At 39.5% G+C, this 27,911-nt stretch overlaps 1 protein-coding gene across 2 annotated transcripts in view; it reads left to right on the top strand.

Moving 5' to 3' along the window:
- The window catches only part of gfra4a (GDNF family receptor alpha 4a), a 61,734-nt gene extending 34,076 nt beyond the window's left edge, over positions 1-27,658 (top strand). For both annotated transcript variants that reach the window (XM_042388818.1, XM_042388819.1), the window contains 5 exons: positions 2,297-2,636; positions 6,028-6,137; positions 7,896-8,030; positions 23,425-23,594; positions 27,255-27,658. In XM_042388818.1, the coding sequence (XP_042244752.1) occupies positions 2,297-2,636; positions 6,028-6,137; positions 7,896-8,030; positions 23,425-23,594; positions 27,255-27,407 (908 nt within the window). In that variant the 3' untranslated portion in view covers positions 27,408-27,658. The remainder of the gene's footprint in view (positions 1-2,296; positions 2,637-6,027; positions 6,138-7,895; positions 8,031-23,424; positions 23,595-27,254) is intronic.
- Positions 27,659-27,911: the final 253 nt, after the last annotated feature.

Here is a 27,911-nt window from a genome sequence, read left to right as displayed (position 1 = left end):
CTAATGAAAACATATGAATATTATACTCCATTTCCGCCAAGTCCGTTCCACTAGATGCCACTAAATTCTACACACTTCACCTTTAAGTATGAGAAATTACCTTTAGACATGATTCATGGCAGATGGCAGGTTTGATTCACAGCAGTTACAATGGCTTCTAATGTTGAGTCACAGCAAAATGTATGCATGCACGCATGTCTACTGCTGTTTAGTATGTTCCATACAACCCTCGCTTTGCCAATGAAAAGCAATGCTATATGCTTCTTCCAGCTGGGGTTTGGAATTATTGGAGGAGATGTTAGCTTGACACAGCTGTAGTGTGTTAAGCTACATTATGGAGAAACTATGAGTTTTGAGAGGTTTATATGACAGTTTTGATATACCGCATTTCTAACATTTTTTGGGTGGGTCAGCTTGCTGGCTGACCTAACTACCTGTCATAGTGCATCCACTATGGTATGCAGTTCACAACAGTAGTTACAGAAATTTCCTAGGGACTACTTTGACTTGAACTCGAAGAAGACAAGTGTCAGATATTTCCAGCATTTCCAGAATCTCAACAATACAGGTACTGAGTAAAATGTTATCACAGGAATGTCCTTTGAGAAACATGAAGCGCGGTCAAAATGGGGGTTATGTCATAAAATCATTGGAGCCTATAATTCGCAGTCATCTTCTCTTGGGTATGTCATTGCCATGACCAGCACATAGTCCTTGGCATACATTCACCAGATCACTCTTGCTGATTCTAAAATGTTATCACAACCAATAGTCATCATGGACAAAAAATATGAGGATAACATGAGCTTTGAGTAGACAGATTTCTCTTTAAAGTAAGAACTCAGTACTTCAACCTCAGTCACTGTTTAATTTCAAATCCACTGTGAGTCTGGAGGCAAAACAACAGAATGTGTCACTGTCCAAATACTCACAGACTGCACTGTAGATTTAAAATTTAGATATGCAATGCTGAATATTACAAGACCAAGCCTGCCACTGGAAAACAAGCTTGAGCATCAATGCACTCGGCCTCCAGTGACTCCACTGAGTTGAGCAGCTCAGGACTGTGGTTGTACTGGGCAGGTCTGAGGTGTAAATATGAGTAAGGCATGAATCTGAAGCAGGATGTTCCTGGATAAGAGCTTGCATGCTCAGCAAGTCTCCTCTGAATAAATAATGGCTTAAAAAACACAATGACAAGGATTTCACATGAAAACTTATGTGCATATTCCATTTCCCTGTGCATGTGGCCACTGGATGCAATTTGTCATCCCACCCTGCCGTTCCATCAGGTCCTCCCATCCTCCCCCTACCTTCCCCTCTCGGCTGCTTAGCAGTTAAGTTGGGAATAACCTATGCTTTGTGATGGGTTGTTAGCTTGCTCTCCAAGGCCATTCATATTTTATATGACAGCTTGGTGAGAGCTGAGCTCACCAGGAGACACAACTACAGGCAGTTTACAAACTAATGAGCAGCGCTATCTGCCAGGGGAGCTGAGCGTCATCATGGTCGTATTGACTGGGAGGTCGCTTGGGAAAAAAAACACACATGATGATAGATTGGGAAATAATGCTGCCAAAAAAAGAAGGGTCTTTCCAGGGCCTCCACAGAGGTGGCTCATTACCGGGGAAGTCAGAGGGAGCATGGGCACTGAGGGAGGCAGAAACAGACAGAGTTGAAGAAGAATGGATGGAGGATAAGAGAGAGATAACTGAGTGAAGAAGGGAAGAGACAGATGGAGTGGGGGTGAAGTGGCAACGCTGAGACTGGCAGGCACACAGCAAGGGAGGAAGACGGTGAGGGAAGGAGGGATTCAGGTGAGTTTGGGATGAACCCAGATGTAGGAAGAGTGTGTTGAAAAGATGGATAGATGGATGAAGGAGAAGGAGCAGTAATTACAGGCCTTGTTGTGCAGTTGGAGAGATGGAGGAGCCACTTTTTCAGCGCTGCCACTCTGCATTAACCCAGCAGAATGAAATATTCAGCCATTAGGCCTCAGCTGAAACACATCCAGTGCCCAGACTCATGCAACATTTAAACACCATTCATGTTCTATTCATTACAAGAAGGCCTATTACATATAATCATCATTTTGGTTTAGTTTTTACTTTAAGACACACATTTTTTTTCATCTGTAAATGCAACACTACATCTAAGTCTAGAAGTGAGAGTGGCGAGTCAATACTGACTCCAATTAAGCCTTGAAATCATTGGTAAACATTGCCTGGGATTTGATTTTCTCAAACCACACAGAAGGATGAAATGCTTTCTGCTTCCCATTTGTGTCTCCTTCTAGAGTCTGAAGTAACAACGGTGAACCGCTGCCTGGATGCTGCCAAGGCGTGTAACATCGATGAGACGTGTCAGAAGCTTCGTACAGAATACGTCTCGGCCTGCATCCAGCCGTCGGCCCGCTCAGGGCCATGTAACCGACCAAAGTGCAACAAGGCACTGAGGAAGTTCTTTGACCGTGTTCCCCCTGACTACACCCACGAGCTGCTGTTCTGTCCCTGCACCGACACGGCCTGCGCAGAACGCCGCAGGCAAACCATCGTACCGTCCTGCTCCTACGAAGACAAGGAGAAGCCCAACTGCCTGGCTCAGCTGCGGATCTGCAAAGCAGACTACGTGTGCAGGTAGAAATTAGAGATGCTTAAATGTCTTACATGCTGCCAAGAATTTTTACACTTAATTTACTGAGTTGGCATCAGACGACTCACTGAACTGATAATTGCTGCATCTGTGGCTTCTATTAAAAGATCACAAAGGTGTTATTGCATTTTTTAATTCAGTTAATGCAAATCATGTACATATTGCATTACTGCTGAACCTTTTTCAAAGCACATTAGATATTGTTTGGACATTTTTGTGTTCTTATTTTTGTGTTTATGTTTATTTTACAGCATAATATAGAATTTGCAGGGACTTGACACTTGAGATAAGTAATCCATGACAGCAAGCATTGATTTAAAGCTCAGTTATATAATTTTGGATGGTAAAGGGGTACAAAGCAGACTCCAACATAAACAGAGAAACAAGCTGTGATATACTATAACAGCTCACTGAGTTCTTTTGTTTAACCTGTTAGGAAATACCTGCCTGAAGTTATTCACACTGCCAGCATCTTGTTTGATCTGCCAACTCCAGAGAAAACTAGAGTCTCTTTGGTTTGCTAGATGTTTGACCAGGGTCACCAGCCACTTGCTTGCGTGCTTTGGCGCTATGCTGTTTTACCCTGAACAGGTACTCTAATAATTGACTCATGCAAGCTAAAGGGGAGGTCAGTGAGAGCTTGAGCAACTCAACCATACAGACTGAAAAACCAAGAACTTGAACACAAACCTTTTACATTGCAGGAATCGTTGCATTAAAGTATCTAAAATAATGCTAAATGGTGCACAATTGAGCATGAATAACATTGCAATCACAAAGTAAGTAAACAAGGACATGAGGATAATGTGACTGGTAGCTTCTTACATTAAAGCTGCCCTGGCATATAATCGTCAAGGCCAACCTGTTCTACAACTAAAAACTACGACTACTTACTCTGCTCTGACATCCAGCAGACACAGAGCACAGAGGTTAAAGTTCTCAGGCACCATGCTTGATTTCAGGCAGTTTTAAATTCATATAATACTTAATTCAATACATTGTACACATTTCCTCCTGGAGAACTTTTCAGGCTCACAAATCATTTCTTGTTTTAATCCCTGCAGAGCAACATTAGCATATGTTTGAAGTAGTGTTTGTTTCCACCTGATGAATCTGTGTCCAATATTCAGTCTCCTTTTGGCTCTGCTCTGGTCTCCACCCACTCCTGAGACAAATATGTGGCTCTTTAGCTACTAGATGTTCCCTTTTTTCACCACAGCTAGTTGCTAACTTTAACTGTCCTTTTTTGGTAGCAGGCAGGTACCAAAAAAGGACAGTTAAAGTTAGCAACTAGCTGTTTTGTTTTTTCTGAAAACAGCTGTCTTCTGCTGGAAACAGGGTCGATGAGAGCACTGAGACTGAACTAAAAACCGTAAAGTGCCTTAAAACCAAAAGAATTGGCCAAAAGCAGCTACATATCTCTTCTTAGCTGTAGATTTGGGTAATAATTCTCTGTTCGAGTATTCACTTTATACATAAACAGTTGATTAAATTTTAATATAAAAATAAATGTATTAATGCAGTTTTAATAAGGCTTTTGCTCTGCAACCTAAGGCTCATTTACACAATCATTTAAAACAGCAACATTTCATGGCAAACTCTGTCCACGAGGGCAAAGTGAACCCATGCAAATCTTTTGTTCAATGGATTACCCATCCAAGCAAGTTGCTGCAAGTTGATTTTCATAACTGAATACAACATGTTGTGGTGTCGTCACCACTGTTTTATCTAATATGAAGTGCCTTGTTGCTGTGGTGGCCTTGTACACTGACTTTCCCTCAGGACAATAAATGTCATTGTGTATCTTGGAAGATAGGCCTGGCTGGTATGATATGTTCATTTAGATTTAATTAGTCAGCTGTGTTTAATTAATTCAATTGTTATACTCATTAACTGTGTTTAATTAGTTCAATTAAATTCTGCATTCATTTTCTTGGGGAGGCAGCCAGGCATCAAGCAGCCATGTGAAATAGTCATTATTAGAACGGCCATTATCACTTGGGATTCACACATGACTTTCCTGCCAAACTGATGAGAAAATAATTATCAATGCAGAGCTGAGACATCATCAGAATCAGTAAGGAGTTTTCAAAAAAACTGACCCTCGGTACATATTCAAGATAAGTTATCTGAATAAGCATATTTATTCTGCGTTAAGCCCCTGTGTATGTGAGACACTGATGAAAAACAAAGATTTCATTCAAATTTAAATTGATTGTAAACGGCCAATTAGAAAACTAACAATGTCTTATGAAGGCATTAAAATTCAGCGGGTGTATTCCTCTCTATCACTGGAGACTGAAAACATGAAGACCCATCCAGTCAGCCTCCTCTCTCTGACAGCAAATGGTCGCCAGCGTTTAATCTAGTTCCTCTTCAAATGTCAGAAAGACAAAGGGCTTCATCTGTCACGGCTATCGATCAGGCATTATTCTCCACCGCTGCCGCGATGGATAGAGCATCTCAAGGCCGTGGCATGGGCCACCAATCCTGCACCAGTCAGTTGGCATTAACCGGCAGCCTGCAGAGGATGCCTTCACTAAACGCACAGACTATGAGTTTTACGCACATCATTACAATGACATGACAAACGAGGGGAGAGCGTGGAGTTGTGATGCCCTGAGGGGATCCCGTTGCAAATGCCAGTCGACGGGGGCCGATGATGCGATATGATGGCCGCAATAGCCTTGTAAGATGATGATGATGAGGCTAGATGGCTGGAAGGCTGGCAGGAAAGGTGAAGGAGGGATGGCAGGGTGGCTTTGGGAAGAAGCATTTATATGGAAGATCCATATTTGTCTAATCTCCTCGCGGTCAGGCCTGCCAGACAGCACCCACAGTATTTAGAGAGCAGAGCCAAGGCCTATCTTTGCCCCTCATTGACTCTTTACAGCCTGGCAGCCTTCCAGAAAATGACTGGCTGGGGAAAGCGGGGAGAAAGGGAAAAAGAAGGATGAATGTTACCAAGGGTGACTGGAGTCGGGTTGAAGTGCTGCGTAGCGGGAGATCTTGAACGGTGGAGGGAGTTGATGTAGGAGTATAGGTAGGTAGATGAGCATTGTGTGTTTCACATCCTGTCGCTGAGACAGGATGTGAGGGGTGCCGGCCACCCCTCAGCGTCACGATGTGTGCAGCAGCCAGGCACGAGTAAATGATGGATGGCATGTTATTGCTGAGTTGAACAGAGAGATCCGCACACCAAATAGCTCCCATTTAAAGGACTTTTTATTTTCTGCTGTGACGTTTTTCCAACACAAGGCATTTCAAGCACAATAACTCTGCAAGGTATTTTTTGATCCAGCACCCATCCTATTGGGTATTGGGATGTGCGTGTCTTCCTTATTGTTTCTTACTGGCATGTTATTGCTCCCACAGGTCTCGCTGGGCACAGTTCCAATATGATTGCCAACCTACCGAGCAGAGCGCCAGTGGTTGCAAGCAGGAGAACTACGGAGCATGTCTACTTGCGTACACCGGCCTGATAGGTAAGAACTAAATCTCTCCGTGCCAGCACTGGCTCACCCACCTTCTGTGATGGATCGGGAACAAAAAGGTTTTAGAGGGAGGAAGGCGGAGAGCAGACAAGTGCACTGAACAGGACTCAAAAGAATAAATCAAGGATTGTGAGGAGAAGTGTGGTTCAATGATCGATGGAGTGCTGATTAATGTGACTGCAACGTGCCCGGCCAAGTCATTGGCATTATAAGTAGTGCAATTACAACTATTGACCACTGTTTTGAGAGCATTATCCCCGGCGTGACGATGAGTGGGAGCAGGCAGAGGAATAGAATATGGCTTATTGTACTTTAGATAAAAACTTAACAAAAGATCACATAATGCACAAAAGGCTGTTAAAAATCAGTCAGTCTAAGCATGTCGCTCAAGCACAATACAGAAAGAGGTGGAAAAAAACATTGTTTGGTGTGTGAGGGACTGAAGGAGACAGATTGGTAGAAAGGGGCAGAAAGCAGTGCAACAGTGATTTGCCATTCTAGACAACTGAGGTGAGACTCTGAGCCGTCGTTGCTTAGAAGTCTTAGACCCAGAGAATCGATGGAGCTAAATCAGAACTTTTTCACCACACTGCCTCAAAGTGCAGCAATTTTATTTCCCACCTCCTTTTAAAAATACAAGCTACAAGGCTATATTACCCTTTCCAGAGAATGACTTCCCCATCATTTCCTGCTGAAAAGCTCCAAAGGCAGAGAAGAATAAAAAGAATACATGTGAAAAACCTCCGTGATAGCACCTGAACTTTGCACTGCAGGCCGCTGCACTTATCAAAGTCCACTAAGCTGCCTGCCCCAGTGGATATGCACGTTAGAGAAAAGAAAAGCTAAACAACTGCTACTGTACTTGTTGTTTGGACTTGATCTGTTGTAGCTTCAAATAAGACTCGCTGAGAGATCAGGAGGGCAACGCTGCATAAGCAAGCAGCTCTGTGTCTCTCTTTTTCTGCATGTATATGATAAATACATCCACGAAGCTAATCACATTTCGAATAATTGCTTCTCGTGATAGATCACAGTATTTTTAGCTAATGTTAGCTGGTTTCCAATACCCATGCCTTTTGAAATAGGATATACACATACAGTTCAGCTGTGTCGAGCCCTGTCAGCAGCTGGAATTGAAAAAGTCAACCAACATTTGATCACCCGGCTGCCTGCTTAACTAACCTGCTAATCTGTGTCTCTGTCTTTATACACCCCGCCTTCATCTATCTCTCTCTTTAAATTCCTCTCACTTTCTCTCTCAATGAATAAATTTACATACACACTAATAACTCAGTCTTAACCTGATTAAGGCAATGCTGCGATGATAGAAATTGCCATGTAAACGCCTTTATTTGATTATCGTAATCAGGGTAAGGTCATAATCAGGCTAAGCATAACAAGATTAAATCAGCCAGAATTCTGCTCAAACGTTCAGTTTATTGGAACATTAAACGCCTCAGTCAGACAGTCTTCTGCCTCTATTTAAAAATTATACAAAATTATACATTTCTTGAGATGTTTACAGAGAGAGCGTAGCTTAAAATGGCACTGACCAGCAGGTTAAATAGCTTCAATAACAAAAAAAACAGCAAGAAATGTTGAACTAAATAAAATAAATGACTGATTTATTTGATTTTATGGTCAAATTCAATAATTGTATTAAACCAGGTAATTTTAGAAATCGTGTCAGTTCATTATGCCTGTAAAGATGCAGTACTTTATTGTTTCCCTCTCTCCTCCCTTCTACAGGAAGCACAATAACTCCGAACTACCTTGACAATTCCACATCCAACGTGGGACCTTGGTGCTCCTGTGCAGCAAGTGGCAACCACAGGGAACAATGCAACGACTTCCTCTCTTTTTTCCATGACAACATCTGCCTGAGTGAGTAACAGCTTCAGAGAGACCTCTAACAGCACAGTCACAATAACAACCCCCAACAAAAAAAAAAGTGTGTGAAGTAACAAGGTCTGTACTTGTGAACAGAACATTCAATGATAAGTTTTATTCAAAGTCTGTTGATATGACACAAATGTGATTTAACGTAAACCCACTTAATGGAAGTTTTTACATTTGCTGCTCTCAATGCTACTACTTGAGAAGCTAATCTTCAAGCATGGATGAAGATAAGAACACCCCCCCCCTACAGAAACCTCAACTCCATCAACAGAGCCGTAGCTGCAGTTGAGGACACACATATAATTTCCTGTGTAGAGTTTCTGGGAATGACCTTAAGTGGAGTTTATATCATTTTAAGGCTTTTTAGAGGCTTTAAAAGATCATATACTGTGGATGGATCACATTTAAAGAAAATGTAATGGAATAGTGAAAAGAAGATTATTATTAATCGCTTTAAAAATACATTTCCATACATTTATGACCTTAGATAAATGAGTGATGGCACCGATGACACATTGGTGACACAGTTACGACTACACAGTCACTGTTCATGTGTTTACTTAAGTCAACGTTATTATATTTCCTTGCACAAATAAGACTCGCAGACAAACAACCCCCTGAGTGATGGCAGCAGTGACAGGCCAGTAACATTAATGAAACACTACAGCTGGTGGCACACAGTAATGGATTACCACATATAATATGTATTTGTTTACACTGTGCTGGGAATATATCACTGCAGAAAAAAATGCTATTTATGACAGATAATAGAAACATGTCGTCTTTTGTAGCTGCACAGATGATAAATACAAAGACATCAATATATGCATTTCCATGCCATATTTTCAATCTGCGAAAAAAGAAAAACATAAATGGAAATGCCAGTAGTCAGGGGAAAAGTAAAATATTGCAAAAATGTTTTACAATAGGTTGAAGTGGACTAGTTGGTGAAGTCAAGCTTTCACTCCGCTGAAGAGATGAAAAATGGTGGAAGACAAAAACATCAGATCTGTGTGGAGCGATGAAGAGACTGTAATGCTCCTCAAATGAATACATATAACAAACATAAATGCTCATATTTCTATCACATTTCCAACATTTGCAGTTTGACTGGCACTCTTTTAATTACATCATCTCGTTGCACCCTCTTCTTCTGCAAAAATTTAATAGCACCAGACTGGAGAATTACAGTTTATCTTGATGAGCCCAAAAATCCTAATATTTGCATATCAGTAGTAGATGGAAACGTGCATTAATTTGCATTTGCTGTTGGCGGTTTTCTGGAAATTTGGTAAAAAATTGCTCTAATTAAGATTGCCAAAGATAAAATACAGCTGATGTCACAGAAGGATTAGACACCAAACCCCTGTTATTCTCTTACCTTTTGTTGTACTGTCTCTGTATTCATCCAACAACAACAATAATGCTGAGATGACAGGAGATCATCCCTCTATATGAGTGATTGCACCAGTGACAGAAGAATGACACCAGTGACGGAGTAACACAAACTGTAGCTGCTGGTGTCACAGCCGACACTGTAGTTTATTTTGGGTTATTATGGTTTGTTTTTTTTTAACAACAGAAGACAACGTCTTACAAAGATGTTGGCATGAGTAACAACACCAATGACACCAGCGACTGTACAAAGAAAACTGCAGCTGCTGTCATGTGGTGAAAAAAACAGAATGTCAGTGTTCGTTAACTTTATAGAAGGCTTTTTCTTGATTCAATTATGACAGAAAGAAACAAAGTACCAACTTCACACCAGACATCATGCAAGAGTCATTTTTACCCCAATGTCCACTGGACACAGCTTCCTTATGTTCCAGCTCTGCCGCTATTCTATATAATTAGTGTGCAAATGTCCATCAGACACATAACTGGAGCTTCTCTCACAGCTCACACACAGCTTTTTTATCCACTCGTTTGTCTTTACAATCTGGGTCTATTTTTGTCAGACCAATTACAGAAACATTTTAGATTGCAGCTCCACAAATTCCATTACTCATTTATAAGCAACTAGCTCGGTGCTCTATCATCATTTTAAAAACATACACATATTGTTATTGTTTTATAGCTGTAGCTATAAAGATTCACCCTTCTTCTCAAATTTTTACACCATATTACTACTATTAGCTACTCTCTATAACTTTTGTTATAGATACAGATTGTAATTACAGATATCTGTAACTTTTTCAATGTAATTGTAAAGTACATCATTCTAAAATAAATACCATAACTAATTCCACTGTAATATCAACGCCTATTTTCTCAAATTTTCCTTACCAATTACTGAACCCTATAATTATTAATATCAACATTTGATTTTTTAAAACAACACTTACACTGAAATTTAGTCCCTCTTAAACAAAAAGTTGCTTGTTCCCTAATCTTTTGTCTTGCGCCATGTACTTACATATTTGCCCAGTAAGTGTTGTTTTATTGATACCCTGTATTGAACTACTGAATAATTACACTGTAATTTGTGGGTTGTAAATCTAAAATGTTGCCAATTTCACCTGTAATTGCATATTAATTGTAATATTTATTGACATGAATTTAATATTTAATTATGCATTTCATTAGTTATTGACTTTAACATACAATTTGCAAAACTAGTTTGCTTCTTTGTTTAAGTCACTTCTTCTCCAAAGTCTGTGAAGCAGAAGCCAAAATGCTACAGTTTTCTTTTACTTATATGCTCTATTCAGGACATGCCGATGCAAAATAAAGCTTAAACGCCCTGCTGCGTACAATAATTACAAGAGTAAAGACCAGCTATACTGTACTTTATGCTTCTACTGTATTTCATTTTCTTTTATCTGTTACCACATCAGTCCTAAATGCGCTGAAAATATTTAATGTGCTTCTAAAATACAAAAAATGTAGCCAAAACAACTCTAAACAATATTGGAAATGTGGCTGCTGAAGAACAGATGTTTCTGAAACACTTCCAGTGGACATTTGGACATTAGATGTGACAGCAGTAGCGCAACTGGAATGTGATGCAGCCACATCCAGTGTACATTTGAGATTACAGTGCATGAGCAAAAATAGCCACAGGTTTTAAAAATTTAAATATTCCAGTGTCAAAGACATCCCGGTCACATGATCAATGGGATGTTCAGTGCAAAAACACCACAGCAGGAACCCCTCAGCATCAAAAATGGAGGCAAAAGAATAAAAACAATATATACCACCAATACAAGAGATGATGTAAAGGAGAGGAAATAAGAAGGAATAAAGACCCTTGCAAAACAAACTGGTTCAAATGTAGATATTACTCATTATAAGTATTTTTTTTTTCTCCAGTGACAAAACTCTTTGTAAATCACTTCTATTAACTGTGCTCCAAAAAAGGGGTCACCACTTAAAGTGCTGTAATGGGTTTTAATGAGTTAGCCAGTGCTTTAAACTTGTAGCTGCAGATTCCCAACAACAGAAGAAAATCATTTACAAAAAGTTTTGCCGGAAACCTTTTGCAGTGAGACAGCCGGCTAATTTTTTCCTCATGTAAGATTAAAGTCTGCCAGCTTCTTTTCTTGGTGAGCAGGTGTATGCTACTCTTAAGAAGGATATGTCATGTAGTAGCATAGAATATGTCTTTTTCAGAATTGAGCTTTAATTCATACCTTATTTGAAAAAGTCATAATCATAACCCGGTTGACATTGATCTGGCAAATGTAGGTTACAACCGGGCTGACTGGTTGAAAAGTGTAAGTTATTTTTGATCTATGTTATATATATATATATATATAGTAATTGTTATTTCAGCATAATTCCCAGTGGCTATGCAGTGTGCCAATGTGAAGTAGGTCTAAATACAATTTGAAATACAATGAAATGTTGTTGATTATCTTAGCTTAGCATAAAGACTGGAAGCAGTTCTAAAAAAAAACGCCTGAGAGATGTAAGAGTGGTCTCGAGCTTCTCATCTCACTCTCTGCAACAAAACAAATAAGCGTACCTTCCAACATGGTAGCTTTTGGTTGCAATGGGATCTACCAATTGGAAGCCTCATTCACTGTTTATCACTTTATTATGGACGGCAGCAGCCAGGCAAATATCCACTGAAGGGACAGAAAACATGTAGGACATAGATATATTGATATGTAAAATTAACAATGTTGCTGTTCTCTAAATACCAACCACATAGCGAATAAAATGTAAACTATCCCATTGTGATTTAAACTTCCCAGAGTAGTCACATATGTTTTTCAGCTAGTTGATGGATGTCTTGTTTTTCAATGAAACTCCTCATGTGCATCCTGCAGCCAGGACTCAGACTTGCTAAGGCAGCTCCTGTGTGCTGTTTACTGTAAGCTCCTTAGAGACCCAGAAAAACAAACCTCAGACTGACTGGCCTCATTTCCCTGCATCTGAGCGAAAGAAAAAAAACAAAAAAAAAAACGCTCCTCTCCTCCTGCCTGAACAAATGGCTGAAGCCAAACAGCGCGTACGTGATAATAAGGATGAACAAGTTTCTAATGGGAAAGGCGATTCTTGGACCAGCGGAGCATGTCGCGTTCTCATCTCAATTGGAGTTCATACTCGTTTGCTAGGCACAGGCAGGCCACACTTCTATTTTGGGGAGAAAGTGTACGTAATGATTTGGCAAGGAGAGTTTGGATACGAGCCAATAATTGGGAAAATGAATCTGTCCCGGGAGAGCTCCTGAATGTTTTTTCCTTTCCCCCACGTTCTTCATATAATCACAGTGTACAGAGGATGAAAAGTTATTCATTTTGACTGGAGACAAAAGACTAGTCTCCTTCAGTGGACAGCACCGTTATCAATTGGCACTTGTGTCTTTTTGAAACTGAATTCAGTGTTATTTTGCATGCTGGGCCCCCCCCCAGTGCTGTTGTGCTGGGGCCTGCTTGCTGAGACGGGACTTCAGATGGCCTTTGATGACTTTGTAATTGAGCGTAATTTGGTTTCCTGCCTCCGAACTAATGAGGTGGACAGAGACAATAGTGCCGGGGAAGAATAAAGTCGTTTGCAGACAGGGGAGGGGAAAAACTACTTACTACTACTAAAAAAAAAAAAAAGTCTCTCGATTGAGCATGCTCAGGTTTAAAAAACAGCTGTCACCCTGCTTTACCTCCTCATCACATCGATAATAACCACATCACTATGCAGAACAGCAGCTCCGGACTTCTTTATTCTCTGAAAGCTGAGTGTGTCAGGGAAAAATGAGAGGACAGATGGAGGTGAGGCTCATTTGTTTCTGCAATTATTTTAATTTTTTCTGGAACTTGAAATTGGTAGTGTAACTGGAAAAAGTGTGGGTAACCAGCAGTATGTCAGAATGGTTGGGGACAGGAAGGGGTCGTGCACGGGATGTATTCTGCAGTGTTGCTTCAAGGGAGGTTGTGAGGTTAGTTTTTAAAAAAAAAAAAAAAAAAAGCTCTTAGGTAGAAACTTAAAAGTCAAAGAGATGCACAATGGCGATGCTTAAACGGCCGTGTCCAAACATTTACAAAGGAACTGTCACAACAGCTTACCACTGAAGATATCAATTGACACTTCATCTCTGTGTGACGGCGGGTGGCGAGGCACGGTGGCGAGCAGCTAGTGTTGCACCCCTTCGCTTCTCTCATCCGTCAGCCTGCCAGGGGATGGCTGCACACTGCAGAGCACTAACTGCACACTTTGAGCGGGGCAGCACACTTTTCCACCTGTCCTACAGACACTAATGACCCACAGCACCATTAGCACGCTGGTCCGCAGCTTTTTTTTCGCAAGGTGCTGATGTATACACACCCTCAGCTGGGCCCAATCTGTTTTCCTCGCTATCGACTCACTGCTGTTGTGTTGCAACTTGCAGATTTGCTAATTAGCTGCTGAGCTGGCATCCGGAGCGCGCAGGTCACCCGTCTACCACCTCCGTCTATGTCTAGTAGTTGATGCTCAGTGTTGCACCAGTGAAGGTCTTCGTCTGACATTTAAGAGTTGGCCTAAAACTTTCCTTTTTGATAAAGCTTATAGTCAGTCCCTAGTTATGTTGCTATAAGCCTAGACTGCTTGGGGACTTCCCATGATGCACTGAGCTCGTTTCTCCTCATCTCCATCTCCATCTCCACATTCAGGTCCCATTACTAACTCGACATCTTCTCTCTTCTAGTTTTGTGCTTTCTCGTCTCCCTTTCTGCAGATATTTCTGCCTCCGGAGTTGTAGAATCTGGATCTGTGGTTGCAAGACACCCACTGCCCCTGTGATCCTGCTAGACACCCACTGCTACAATTATTATTATTATTATTGTTATTGTTATTATTATTACCAGACATCTCTATGTGGAACTGCTCTCTCTCTCTTTCTCTCTCAACCTAACTGGTCGAGGCAGACGGCCACCCACCTAGAGAGTTTTTGCCGCTGTCGCCGAGTGCTTGCTCATGGGAGAATTGTTGGGTCTCTATAAATAATATTGTTAAGATTACAGTCTAGACCTGCTCTATATGAAAAGTGCCCCGAGATAACTTCTATTATGATTTGGCACTATATAACTAAAATTGACTTGACTTGACTTGAAGGGAGACGAATCAAAGCTCTGCATTGATTGCTGCAGAATTTTGTTTGCAAAGGCAAACTACTTCAGATAATGGATCAATTTGTTATGATCCTGCGAGAAATCAATGTTTGTTTGTCACACCCTGATACTCTACTGAAGGCTTTGAAATCCCCATCACTAATAACCAGTGACTTGCCCCTGAAATCTGAGGGGTTTTTTGCTGGGAACAGATGGAATAATGGTGTGATTTTCAGGTCTAAGCACTCACATCCATCTTACAGTATAAGCAGGGGATATTAATTGATGAATCTCTCATTCATCTCTTCATGAGCATATTTTAATTGAAGTGACTTTCATGCAAACGTAATTGCTGCAGAATAGCCCATTAGCTGAATGAAAATGAATGCTTATATAATTCATCATATGATCATAAGTCATTTTGTGTTGTGGTAAATTGAAGAACTTGATCTAATGGGTTTCCTTTGGGGTGCATAAAGCCATAGAAATTCACCAGAATTGTAAATTATAACATATATATATATATATATATATATATATATATATATATATAATATGTAAATTATACATATATTATCATATATATATACTGTAATATTACTCCCAGTCAAAACCTACTCACTATGAGTGGCCCATTTAGATATACATCGCAATCATTAGATCATACCATTACAGACAACAGATGAACAATTGAAAGGCTGACTGCTATTTTGAATCCAACATCCAACATCACTTTTCTTTTTGGGAAGTTGAGGTTACACATTGTATGACTTTTTCTAGACAATCATATGTTTGTTTGTTAACACTTCAAAAAGTTAAACAAAAAAAAAAAAAAAAAAAGGAAGGAAGGAAGGAAGAAAAATTATATTTGGCTTTCCAGAGAATCACACTCTCACACTCCCTAAATTATCCTTGTTTGCAGTGCTGACAGCAAAGGTGTGAAAAACATTATGTGTTTCAGTCAAGTGAGGATTCAAACCCAAAACACTTAAAGCATCTGTTTATTTAATTGAATTGCAATTCAAACTTGAACATCTGTTCTTTTTACACCTGTGAAAGCAGGAAACGGATCTCTAAAGATTCACGTTCCTCCAGTCATCATTGTAAACATGCACGTGTTTCAACAACTACAGTAGCAACGATGATTGACAGTAATTTGAAACACCTTAGAACAAGTAGATATATTGTGAAGATTTTGGAGCAATAGACTGAACCCTGGTTGGCATACGTGAGTGGTGGTAGAATGTGGTGCAATGTAAACATACAAGTGAAAGTCTTGCATTGACACTTTTACTTAAATCTGCATTAATAGTTTTTGTTTGGCAACTTGGGGCAGCAGAACAAGCTGAATACACAACATTATGGATGTATAAATAGGTAACTGTATGCTTATATATTTGCTACATCAACTTAAAAGGTTATAATATGTCAACGTTGTGTTCAAAAAGGCCAAAAAAATCAGTCGTTGCAGGTTTAAAGGTGTTAAAAGTGCTCTGTAGAGATGATGCAACTACTACCAGTCACCCCTCTAACACTGCAGATAGTGATTTGAGCCATTGTTTATATAAAAATATTGATTAGTGCAGCTTTAAGTAAAAGTCATTAGTGAGCCTAATGGCCCTTATCATTGTGAACTTATTACATTACTGAATTATTGTTCCTGATATATTAAAACATTTTAACATTGTAGCTGGATGCAGTGGAACAAATTTTTTAGCTATTTTATATTTTGTTGGTTAATTTAATTTATAATAATCTGTCATATTTTATATACTCAGGATATGTTTTCTATGTAAAATTTCACAACTGGTAAGAATAGCTGTCACACAAATGCAACGAGGTAAAAAGTAGTATAAACTGAATTCTCAAGTAAAGTACAAGTACCCCTAAAAGTACTTAAGTACTGTACTTAAAGTAAATGCACTGGGTTACGTTCCACCACTGTGAGATTGTAGCTTGATTGCAGCTTGAGAGAGTAAAAAAAAAACATGTTCATGAAGGAGCAACTTGGAAACATTCCTCTTATCCATGACTCTTTTTGTTACATAAAATATGAACATGATGAGCGAAGAAAGAAAGGACAAAAAAAAAAAGATGTTTGGATTCCACCTGCTGCACAGCACTTCACATAACCATCCATCAAGCGAGCTCTAAAAGTTTCAAACTCTAACATTATGGTGAAGGTAGAATTTAAATCAGCTCTGCAAGGTGTTTTGAACTGACAGCAAGAGACAGGTTGTGATTTCATAAAAAGCAGCAGGTAGCGGCAGCAGCGGGAGATGACATAGCTTTAATTTCGGTGCTTTTGTTGAACATGATTGTTCGGTTCTGTCGCTGTGTGGCAAATCAAAATCTATCTAACATCGTCATTGTTTGGTGATCGGATGTTATGACTCAGCAGCTATACCGCTGTGACCAGCTGAGTGTTTTTGTGTTCGGTCTTTACTTCTCATTTCCTGTTGGCAGGACTAGATATTAATCACCTGTGATGAATGATGTCAGCCATAAACACAATTATATGCATCATTTTTTCAGTGGACAATGAGTTTTATCCAAGTAAGAGAGAAATTGGACAGGACGTTGGCACTCCTTTTTCTTCTCAAGTAGAAATTCAGTAAATTCCCTCACTCTGTCCAATTAGTAACCCACCTTCCTACTGTACTCATAACTATTTCATATGTCATAATAGATGTGTCCTTATATACAGTTAATAAAAGTTTTACAGTTTGTATCATACAATCCAATTCACACCTTCTAGTGTGCTCATTCATCTGAACATATATTTCAATTAGCATCTCATAATGATATGATTGATTTCTGCTTTTCACTTCTATTACCGCAAAAGAGGACTTTCAGCAAAATATCGGTGGTTTGTGTGCGGCGATGCTCTGCTGCCCGTGACCCTGTGTGGAGCTCATATTTTTTATGAAAGACAGAATGTTTGCCAGGTTGAGAGGGTCTGAAGTGTATGTCCTTGGTTTTCAGTGAGTGAATGAAAGCATTGAATAATATGAAAATTCCACAGCATAATTCATATAATTTTAACCTTACTTTAAAATCAATCATCGCACATAACGCCACATAACTTCAAACATTGTGCATATAACTTTCGCCGAGATTATAAATTTGCACAAGGCGTGAATTTAAACATAAATAGGAAGGACCTTCAGTTGCAGGACTAAATCCATCATTAAGTTCAGATGTTGTGGTTTGAACAAATGAAGCCTAAAAGGATTCTGGCTTTTTCAACTCATTGTCCTCCTTAGTTAAAGATATACTATGCAGGGTTTTCCAAAAAAAACAATAATGTACAGACTCATACAAAAGTAATTCCTCTCAATCATCACTTATGACCCACTAGAAGTGTGTGGTGGTGTATTTATCTACAGAGATTCTGCCCTTTGCTGTGTTTGGGACGTTTCTGGGTGTCAAAATTTTGGGCAGTGGGTGTGTAGTCCCCAGCCAATAACAGCGCACAGGGTGTGAGGTCAGGACTTGTAGCGTAGCGACCGGGACTCTGCTCTCTGTCTCTGTGTCACGGATGTATAAAGAGCTGCAGGTCTGTGTGTCTGCTTGACCGAGGACGGGGCTGAGCTACACACACACACACAGAGCAGAGAGGCCACAGTGGACAGGATGAAACTCTGCATTCACACAAAAACCTGGCAAAGCGGCACCGTCCCACAGGGTCGTGCAGAGGATGAGGCTGTGTTTGTTTGTGCTTCAGAATGTAACCACCGTGAAACAATCAGAAAATAATGTTTTATTTATCTGATTCTTGGCTTTGTTCTCACCAGCGTCGCTCGTTCTCTTCATTCACTCTCTTGCTCTCTCTCTCTCTCGCTCTCTCTCGCTCTTTCTTGCTTGTTGAGCCGGGGAGGAGGGGCCAACTTTGAATGCTGTGTGTTTACAAACACCAACCGATGAATCCTGCATAGTATATCTTTAAGTCTACTCACTTATTATTATTGTAGCTGATTGGTCCGTGGGTTGTTTTTTTATAGCAGGACACAGGAATGACTGAGAGCAATAGGTTTTTATGCGAGTGTGTGTCTAAAAAAGTAAAATCAATACCCACACTACAAAAAACTGAAAAGGCTCACAAGATTTCAAATAGTGTGTGTAGTTCAAATACAACAAAACATGAAGCCCAGATGACAAAAAATAACCCAAACTTTTTCTAAATTGTCTCTCAATAACGTTAGCTCACACACACACCTGTGTTAATAAAGTTTAGCTCCAGACATGATGTGATTGTCATCATAATCTCACACATACTCCACTATAATCTCCCATACGCATCACTATCTCACATGTATTTGGGCCATAAATATAACTGAGTCATACTGTTCTTACTCACACACACACGTATACTCTCTTACACACTCCATTACACTCTTTATTGACAGTAGAATGCATGGAAAGGAGAAAATAGTAGTATCTAAGAAAGAATAGTGTATAATGAGGGAAAAGTAGTACTGTATATGTGGAAAGAATGATAGTGTATTCGTGAAAATGACAGTGTAAGGGGAAAAATGGTATGTGCAAATAAAAAAAAGCAAGAAAAGAATAGTAATGTGGGAAAGAATGATGTATAGTGAGATAATGTAATGATTTAAAAAGTAATGCATATATGCAAAAGAGAAAAGAAGTATTTTTGAAATGTTAGTGAAAGTTTAATGTACTACCATTCTCACATTCACTATTACATCTCATATATTATGAGAAAGAACGATAGCGTATCAAGACAGAATATAACCTTTTTTTAAAGGATGCGTATGTGTGAGACAAAAGATTTTTTAAATTTAGTGACTGAGAAAAAAAATAGTAGTATAATACACTACTATTTTCTCTTCCATTCAAACTCTATGTTAGAAAGTGATAGTGTATTAAGAAAGAATAGTAGTATGTATGAAATAATGATATAGAATTAGCAGAAACAAAGATTATTTGAGAGAAAGAATGGAAGTGACTGATAGAGAATAGTAGTGTGTGCAAGAAAGAACACCAGTATGAGAGAAAATAGTGAAGCAGGAACAGGAACAGGAATAGACATATTTGAAAAAGAGTTAAACATACCTCTGTATGAGGCAGAAATATATTTGAGAATGATAGTAAATGTGAAGATGTAATATTTGAGAAAGTAAGAAGGTTACTGCATTAAGAGAGAACATAAGTATATCACAAAAGTGATTGTGCATGAGTGGGAGAGAATAGTATGCATTAATACTTTTCAATTACCTATATTCTCTATGGATACGCTATAGGTGTGAAAAAGTAGTAGTTTATATAGGAAGAATATTGTAAAGAGAGAACAGCATTATGTGTAATTGTCAGAGACAATAAATAGTTTGTGAGATGAGAATGATAAGCGTATAATAGAAAATGAGTGATGCATGTGCGTGGGAGAAAATAGTATATGTTTGGAAGAAAAAAAAAAGAAGTGACAAGCGTGAGAAGAATAGCATTGTGTAGTGCTATATGTGAGAGGGAGTACAACCTTTTGTGTGACAAAAAAAATTCAATGCATGTATTTGAGAAAAAGTGTGAAAGAGGGTTTAATTGAAAAGAAAGGCAGCTTCTCTAAAAAAGAAAAAGACTGTAACTACCCTGCAGCAATGCTAACAAGGCTACTACTGTACATGAAGCATGTAAGTGTTCAGAACATGTTAAGGAACGATTAAAAATTCAACAAGTTTTGTTATAATGACAGCACAGCTTTTTGATGTATGAGCAGTACACCACCATTCTGTTTCTCACACTATATATTATTATTTTCCATCACAGACTCTTTCTCATACATGCGACTACACACTATAATTTCTTTCTTGGATGTCAATCTCATTCACACACATCACAATTCTCTTACAAACAATATAATTTTCTCTTAGACATACCGCTCTTCAGTCTCATATAAGCAACTTCAGACATAATACTAGTGTTTGTTAGATTAGGATGGTGTGTGTGAGTATAAACAAAACAATTTCTCATACCCTGCTCAGCCCTATTGTTTTCGACAACTGACATCAACACACTATACTATCTTTTGCATTGAAGTGCCCGTGTAGTGAATAGTGAATGAGGGAGTGATTTTGGATGCGGCCTTAAGAGTTGATTAACAACAGGAAGGTCAGAAGCAAGTCAAATTGACTCAGTGTCTGGGAAAATTTCACCTCTATCTTTTAATGCTACCCTACAGCTATTTAGGTAAGCCAGCCAGCAACCCTGCTGACCAGGAATGGATTCAAAAAAATGACTCTCTGAAGTTCATTATTGTTCATTATTTTATATTATGACCAGAGTTCCTCCTTTTTGCCATTCAAATTTTGCCATTTATGCATTATATCAGATGTGCAGCAGCTCTTGCCTCTGAGATTTCTGTAATTAAAACTAAAGCCTCAATCTTCCACTGAGTGAGGTATTCTTCTATTTGGCCAAAATGATGGGCTTTTCATTTTTTCCATTTTATTCAAAGGAATTCATTGGAAAAATTCATGCTCACACAAGTGCTCTTTTCTCTCATCTTCAAGATTGTGGACTGCAATATTTTTTGCCTTAGAAATAACATGTTTAAAACGTATTCCCCAGGCCTATCAATAACATATGTGTGAGGAAGAGTGTGACAAGAGTGGCTAGGGAGGTGGTAGGAGCATTGGTGCCTTAATGCATGGGCTTACCAGGGCTTAAGCCCCAGGCCTCGGGCCTCCAGGGGCCTAACGAGATATGAGGTTAAAAAAAAAAAAAAAACCCACACACACACATAGTAAACACGATGTAGGAGAGTAAGCTACCTGTGATGTAGGGCAGATGTGATGAGGGGTAAATCCTCCTGCTGTGCATCAACACTCTTTGTAAAAACATGACTTACATCGTGTTTGAACATGGGGTCATGGTGCAACGGCAAAAAAATTTCATGCAGCTCGACGGCTAGCTGTGTGTCCTTGTCAAAGTAAAGACGTCGGAAAGGACAACAAAAATAACGCACGGACTTGGAGGAGGACTTTATGGCAGAGGTGATTTAATTTCGGCAGTTTGTGTGCTATGAGATGAACACCGAGTGCGTCATGGTTGCTCGTAGTGATGGTAGCTGTTTAAAACACCAAGAGAAAACAGAGCTGTCCTCACAAATTCATTATTAATTGTACTTTAATTACAAGTTTACTCATCAGATTTATTTTTACTAATTACTAAGTTTGTAAATGAAACTGTGTCACCAGCAGGAAGTGTTCACCTTTCTTACAGTTTGTCTGAGTGTGAAGGATTTTACCTTACTGTCAGTAGAAAATGTGGCCCAACCACTAACCTGCTTTGATTATGGATGTATTATTATTAATTATACATCCTCGGCTTTGATACTTTAGAATCAAATGTTGTGGGAGCTGTTGACATTGTTAAAATGTTTAGGATATAATCTGCTATGGAGTCAGTCAGCCAATATTTAATACACAATTTGTCAAACTGCATTATTGTGTTATCAGCATCTTTTATATGTTGCATTAAGGCAACGTTTGGGGGGCGAGGGGGGGGGGCTCCAAAATGTCCATAGCTCCAGGCTCTATAGTAATGTTAAGGCGCCTCTGGGTATGAGGCAGACTCAGACTCTTGTTGAATGAGTAAAAACTGATTTATTCTGTCCAGTGTAACAAAAAAAAGGTATCTGAGAAAAAAAAGAAGAAATGAAATGAATACAAGCAGCAAATCAAATTAAACTGGCTTGACAGTACATGATTATGTGCACACAACTACACTGTCATCCTCTTATGTCTGCTCTCCTAAACCAACATCTCTCCCCTTAAATAGGCCCGCCAATCTAATAGGCAGAACCACATTTCTTGCAGGGGTGTCCTTCCCCTTATACTAACTGGCATATAAGTACAAATCATATAGATAATAAACCAACATTTAACTAAGTAAAATAAACGTCCCCATACTTGGTCTAACCCATGACATCACTGGTGATGTCAGTGAGTTTAAAGGCGGGGAAGTCGTTGGGTGACTTCCATTTGTCTCCTGGAAAGCATGACGAGTATAAAAAACACAAGCTAGTCTACGACTCAAGAAACACAGGACTTTAAACCATAAATGCAGGTGTAAATGTAAATGTAACACAATGCTAAACACAAACAAAACCCGGGATAATATGTGAAAGCAATGCTACATATACTGAAAGAAACACAAAATGTAATGTGGACAAATGGCCTCACCCACTTTGTCACAGTATGTTACACATTTTTAAGCAGTTTTATAGACTGGTGGCCCAGAAAGGCGACAAAGATGTATAAATTTGAAGAATCTGAACTTCCATTATCCAGAAATCTACTTTCTGTGGATGGAGCACTTGCTGCTGTTTCTGGGACAGTTTGTATTTTTTCTCTTAAAGTATTGATGCATCACCCTCTGTGAGCACAAAAGTGTCCATACTTAAATTTTCATTTATGGTAAATAAATCAAATCTCAGTGGCCTCTTGTCTGTCGCAGTCCCTCTTAGTGATAACAACTAATGACATAGATGTATTTGTATATAAGACAAATTAAATTGCAGTTTAAAATTAATGTTTCAGACCAGAGATTAGTCATTCAGCAGACTGATGACTCACTCTGAAAGACTGAAGACCTCACAAGCAATGACCACATTGTAATTATAGTCCCCCAGCACATAATTATAAAGTGGCCAATCATATTACAAAGAGCCGTTCAGGGGTAAAAAGCAAACTAGAGGTGATGGCTGATGTGAAAATGAGCAAAGTTTTCCCATTTACCACCCAATGAAAGCAGATTCTCAGTGCGTACTATTAAACTGCCGCTCATGTCCCTCTAAACACAACATCTCTGCTGCTCTCGTGTTCTAGAAAATGCCATCCTGGCCTTTGGGAACGGATCGGATGTGAAAACGGGCGCCAGCCAGCCCGGGATGCCCAGTCCAGCGACGGACAACCAGAGCCCGCACTTGGCAACCACCGCCCCGGGCGTTTCCATGGAAACAGAGCAGAACATTCTGAGAGCACAGATACCTACTCAGGTGAGACGAAATGGAAGACTGAGGATGTGATGTACAACCTTTTTCAAACAGAGAGGCACTAATGGAGATGGCCTCACTCTGAATTGGGTCACACGGCTGCAGATAACTCCGGGTGTTTGTTTTAACCTGCAGGGAGCAGCGGACGGGTGGGATTTACAAAATCTGCATATTTCAGATAGAGTCAGATACATGGTCAGTCATATGAAAGTTGAGATGAAGAAAGCTGTGTCCACTCGCTAGCTTGTGCACAATGTACACTTTTCACCATCCCGTTTGTCCAAATTCTAGGTGTATGTAATGTAATGCTTTGCTGCTAACATAAAAGGCATGTAAATCTACTTCTACCACTCTACATTTGGCAGTCAGGACACAAAATGATGATTAATTAGTGATCCAAGCTCAGTTTTCTGCTCAGTAAAGCCAGAGCCATGTGGGATTTTTAAAGCCAATATTGATATTTGAGAGTTAAAGAAATATCAGCCCGTATTACTTTTTACACAAACACTTAATAAAAGCTACAGATTTTGGAAATGATGTCTCAGATTTGGTTAAGTAGGACACTTACACACTCTTAAGCAGTAAAGAGTGTGATAAAGGTATTTAGAGGCAGAATTTTTGATAGTAAACTTTATTATCAAAGTTGACAGCAGCTTGGGAAATAAGGTGTCAGAATTACATAAATGCATCCTATAAAACATTATGACATTCAAGATACTGATTGAAAACCTGATATACAGGCTGGGATTCACAGCTCACTATAGACTAGTGAGTGTTCATCATGTAAGACATTTTAAACGAGTGAATAAAGGAGCAATCTCAGAGAAAGCCTTCGGATTGGAAGTAACGCTTATTGATCCGAGATCTGAGGTCATCAGATCTCTGCAGCAGTAAAAGGATTCAGCTCACAAAATAGAGAACAAAGCAAGTAACGTCATCAAAATAAATATAAATAATACAATTAAAACAAGCAGTGAGACAGAACATAAATGTCATACTGTTATAAGCTTATTCTGCTGACAGTTTAAAGGCTCTACACAAAGCCATCTATGACATAGTTCCATATTCTTTGCACCATGATTGCAAATGTGAACAAAGCCTTCTCGATTAAATATTTAATACACTATATACATAAATGTATATATATTTAAACATGTCATCAAAAAAACATTAAAAGTATCTGTGTTTGATGGTGGAACCATTATTAAAGTGTCTATCAGCAGCCAGTGAGGAAACATCAGAGTTGGATTTATGTTAGAGGTGTTTGGTGTCTTCAGGGATGTTTAGTTCCTGTCACACATCTCTCAGTGTGCACAATCAGTGTGAACATACGAAACATTTAAACTGTTTCATATCCATAACTGCTTCATCAACAGTATAAACAGGTTCTGTAAACATCATTAATGTAGCCTATACAATGAAGTAGTAAAGTAAACAACGATTGAACCCCGTTGAACATAAATTTTAATGCGGAGAGCCTGTTTTACTTGAAACACACAGTTCAGGCCGAAGAAATTTGTTGCATGCATTTGGTTCCTAATTGGAACCAGAAAATGCTGTAGATAACATAATTGACAATCCGCCAGCAGATATAAATAAACTTCCCAAGCTAAATGTACAACTAGGCCACTTACTTATTTCCAGAGGGAGAGCTGAAGAAAAGGGCCAAAAGCCCAAATTATACATTTCGCCTCCGGTCCTCTGAACACCTCGTCCCACGCATGATTGTTTCATCAGTCTGTATCATCCTCTGACTGCATTACAGACGTAAGGTAAACAAGGAAGTGACACTTTGTTGAACATGTGCATTTTGTCACCTGATAGTCGAGTATCCAGACTGGATTAAATAAAGTGTTACAAGGTCGACATAAATCAGAATTCGTTAAAGCTGTTAATTAGTTGTGGACATCTGGACAACTGTCTCAGAGTCATATGATCAGACTTCAGGAAGTCAACAGTTAATAGACAGTGACAGGAGCACCGATCTGTAGATACAAAGAGACGTGACGCATCCGTTTTACCAGGCTGCACGGTGGCTAGCAGCTAGTTAGCATGGCTAGCATCGTTAGCATAGCCATGATGGTATATAATGAGGTATAATGATGGTATATAAATATGGACGTCATGACAGCTCCTGAAAAGTGAAGCCAAAATATCTTGATCGCCCCCTAGTGGCCGGCTGCAGGATTTATAGGTCATAAGTCCCGCCTCCTCCATGTTAGCAGATGGGACTTGAGCCAAACTAAAAAAAAATCAAAGTACACGTCAAATAAATTTTTCCCAAAGATGGTTTCTGTCATTTTAGGTCAATGTTATCACACCGATGTTTGTCCAAGTGTTCATTTTTCTGAACACATTTTCTGATTACAGTTGTATTTCTCTTTTTCTATTTTCTTATAAATGTTAGTTTTTCTCTTCTCGCTTTATCTTATATTTCAGGTTTTTCAATTTCACAGTATTAGACACAGTGTCATTTCGATATACTATTTAAAGATCCCCTCCAGACGTGTTTGACAACACATAAAAATCATCTGCTTGGAGTAATAAATGCTCTGATAGTCCTCAGTAATACAGTAAAATAATGATTAACATTTTCCCTTTTCCTTCCCTTATTTATTTTCATTTTATTTCTGATATGGAATTCTTTTTTTTTGATTTTCGCATATTTTTAATATTCAAAATACACACAGATTATTATCATTCACTTTTTTTTCTAAAAGCATAAAAACAAAAAGCAACAAGCCCTTCATTAAAATCTATGATTATGAGTCATCAGGTTTTGGTAAATCAAAATATGTGAACTCAACCTTTAAGATCTCCAACAGGTTGAAGAGCAGACATTCACGTCTCTGTTCTGTGATGTATGGCTGCTTTAAAGGTACCCTGTGGAGTTTTAGCAGCTCTGACAGAGCTATGTTTTTACCGGTACATAGGTCGGACAAGGACGTGGGCGGCATGATTCATGCCTTCCCATCGGTTTCACGCTATTCTGCTGATCAACAGTTGGTCGTGGTAACAAAAACACCAACAAATGTAGCAATACACCAAAAAAAAGGCAGTGAAAAGAAGAAGGACTAGCAAGCAAACATGGATGTAAACAATGCATGATTTAAAATATTTGTAAAATCGACTTTGCAAATGTTTTATGAGGATTCAAACACAATGCGTTTAGTGAGAAAAGCTCTCCTGGACGCCTTTAATGTTCAATGACCAGACGATGTTAAAGTAACATATTTTCCACAATGAACAATAAAACCCACCACCACAAACCTCTGAGAGAGGAAGAGCGGAATCAACATCTGATGAGTTTTAGTGTAGAAGATGGGAATAGGGAAGAAGAAGGGAATAATCTAGAGATAGGTTTCCACTGATTGAAGAGTTTATTCTGAATATGTTCGCAGTGAAAAGCATCTCTCACTGTGAAATTGCGTCGGGCTGATAAGTGGCAATGTCCTCGCCATCGCTCATCTTATTTTTCAACTCTAGATGTGTAAAATTTGTCCATTATAGCCACATAGTCGCTCATAAAATCTCTCCTCCTGGATCAGTTTTTTTTGCAGCTGAAAAGATGTTTTCCGGTGTGGAATCTGAAGACAGATAACAGAGTTGTTTTGTTCTTGCACGAAAAAATGGATGACAAATCGTCACGTCTGTTTTCTTTAGGGAAACGAAAACGACAGATTGTGGGGTGATGAGGAAGACTCCACTCTTCCCTCTCCGAGCCTGTCGGACCACGGAGCCCAGCCCGTCCGCCTGTCCCTGCCGCTGGGCCTCGGCTGGCTGCTGCCCACCCTGCTACTGCTCTCCGACCAATAAGAGGCCGCGCTCACCTGGCCTCCACGGACAAAACTGCAGACTACGGGGGAGGGTGGGGGTGAGAGAGAGAGAGAGAGAGAAAGAAAGAGAGAAAGAGCCATTCCTATGTGTCAAATGACGGTGGGGGTAAAAGGGTCAACTCTGTCCTGCCCCGCTCCCCTCTCCCTCACAAAATCACACTTAATCTCTTTTTGTGAATCATGACTCAGAGCAGATGTGTTGTTTGCCCATGCCCTTCAGATGACCACCAGAGAGAGCGTGCCACCCCGGCGGTGGCACTGTCGGGGTGGCATAGAGGGGGGGGGGGAGGGAGGGACCCTGAAGTACACACCCCATTTCTCGCTTCACACCTGCCCAAACACAAACTGTTGCATACGACACACACGCTGACTTCGCTCATCCAAAAATAAACGTTACAGGTTACATTTAAAGGGCCGATCGGGTTTGGAAGGTGTACAGTGAAGTGACACTGAAGATGCAGTGTGGGAAAACTCTAAAAAATAT

Source organism: Thunnus maccoyii, chromosome 16 (genome assembly GCF_910596095.1).
Source record: "Thunnus maccoyii chromosome 16, fThuMac1.1, whole genome shotgun sequence".
NCBI classification, from domain to species: Eukaryota; Metazoa; Chordata; class Actinopteri; order Scombriformes; family Scombridae; genus Thunnus; species Thunnus maccoyii.
This window is presented reverse-complemented; position numbering and strand designations above follow the sequence as displayed.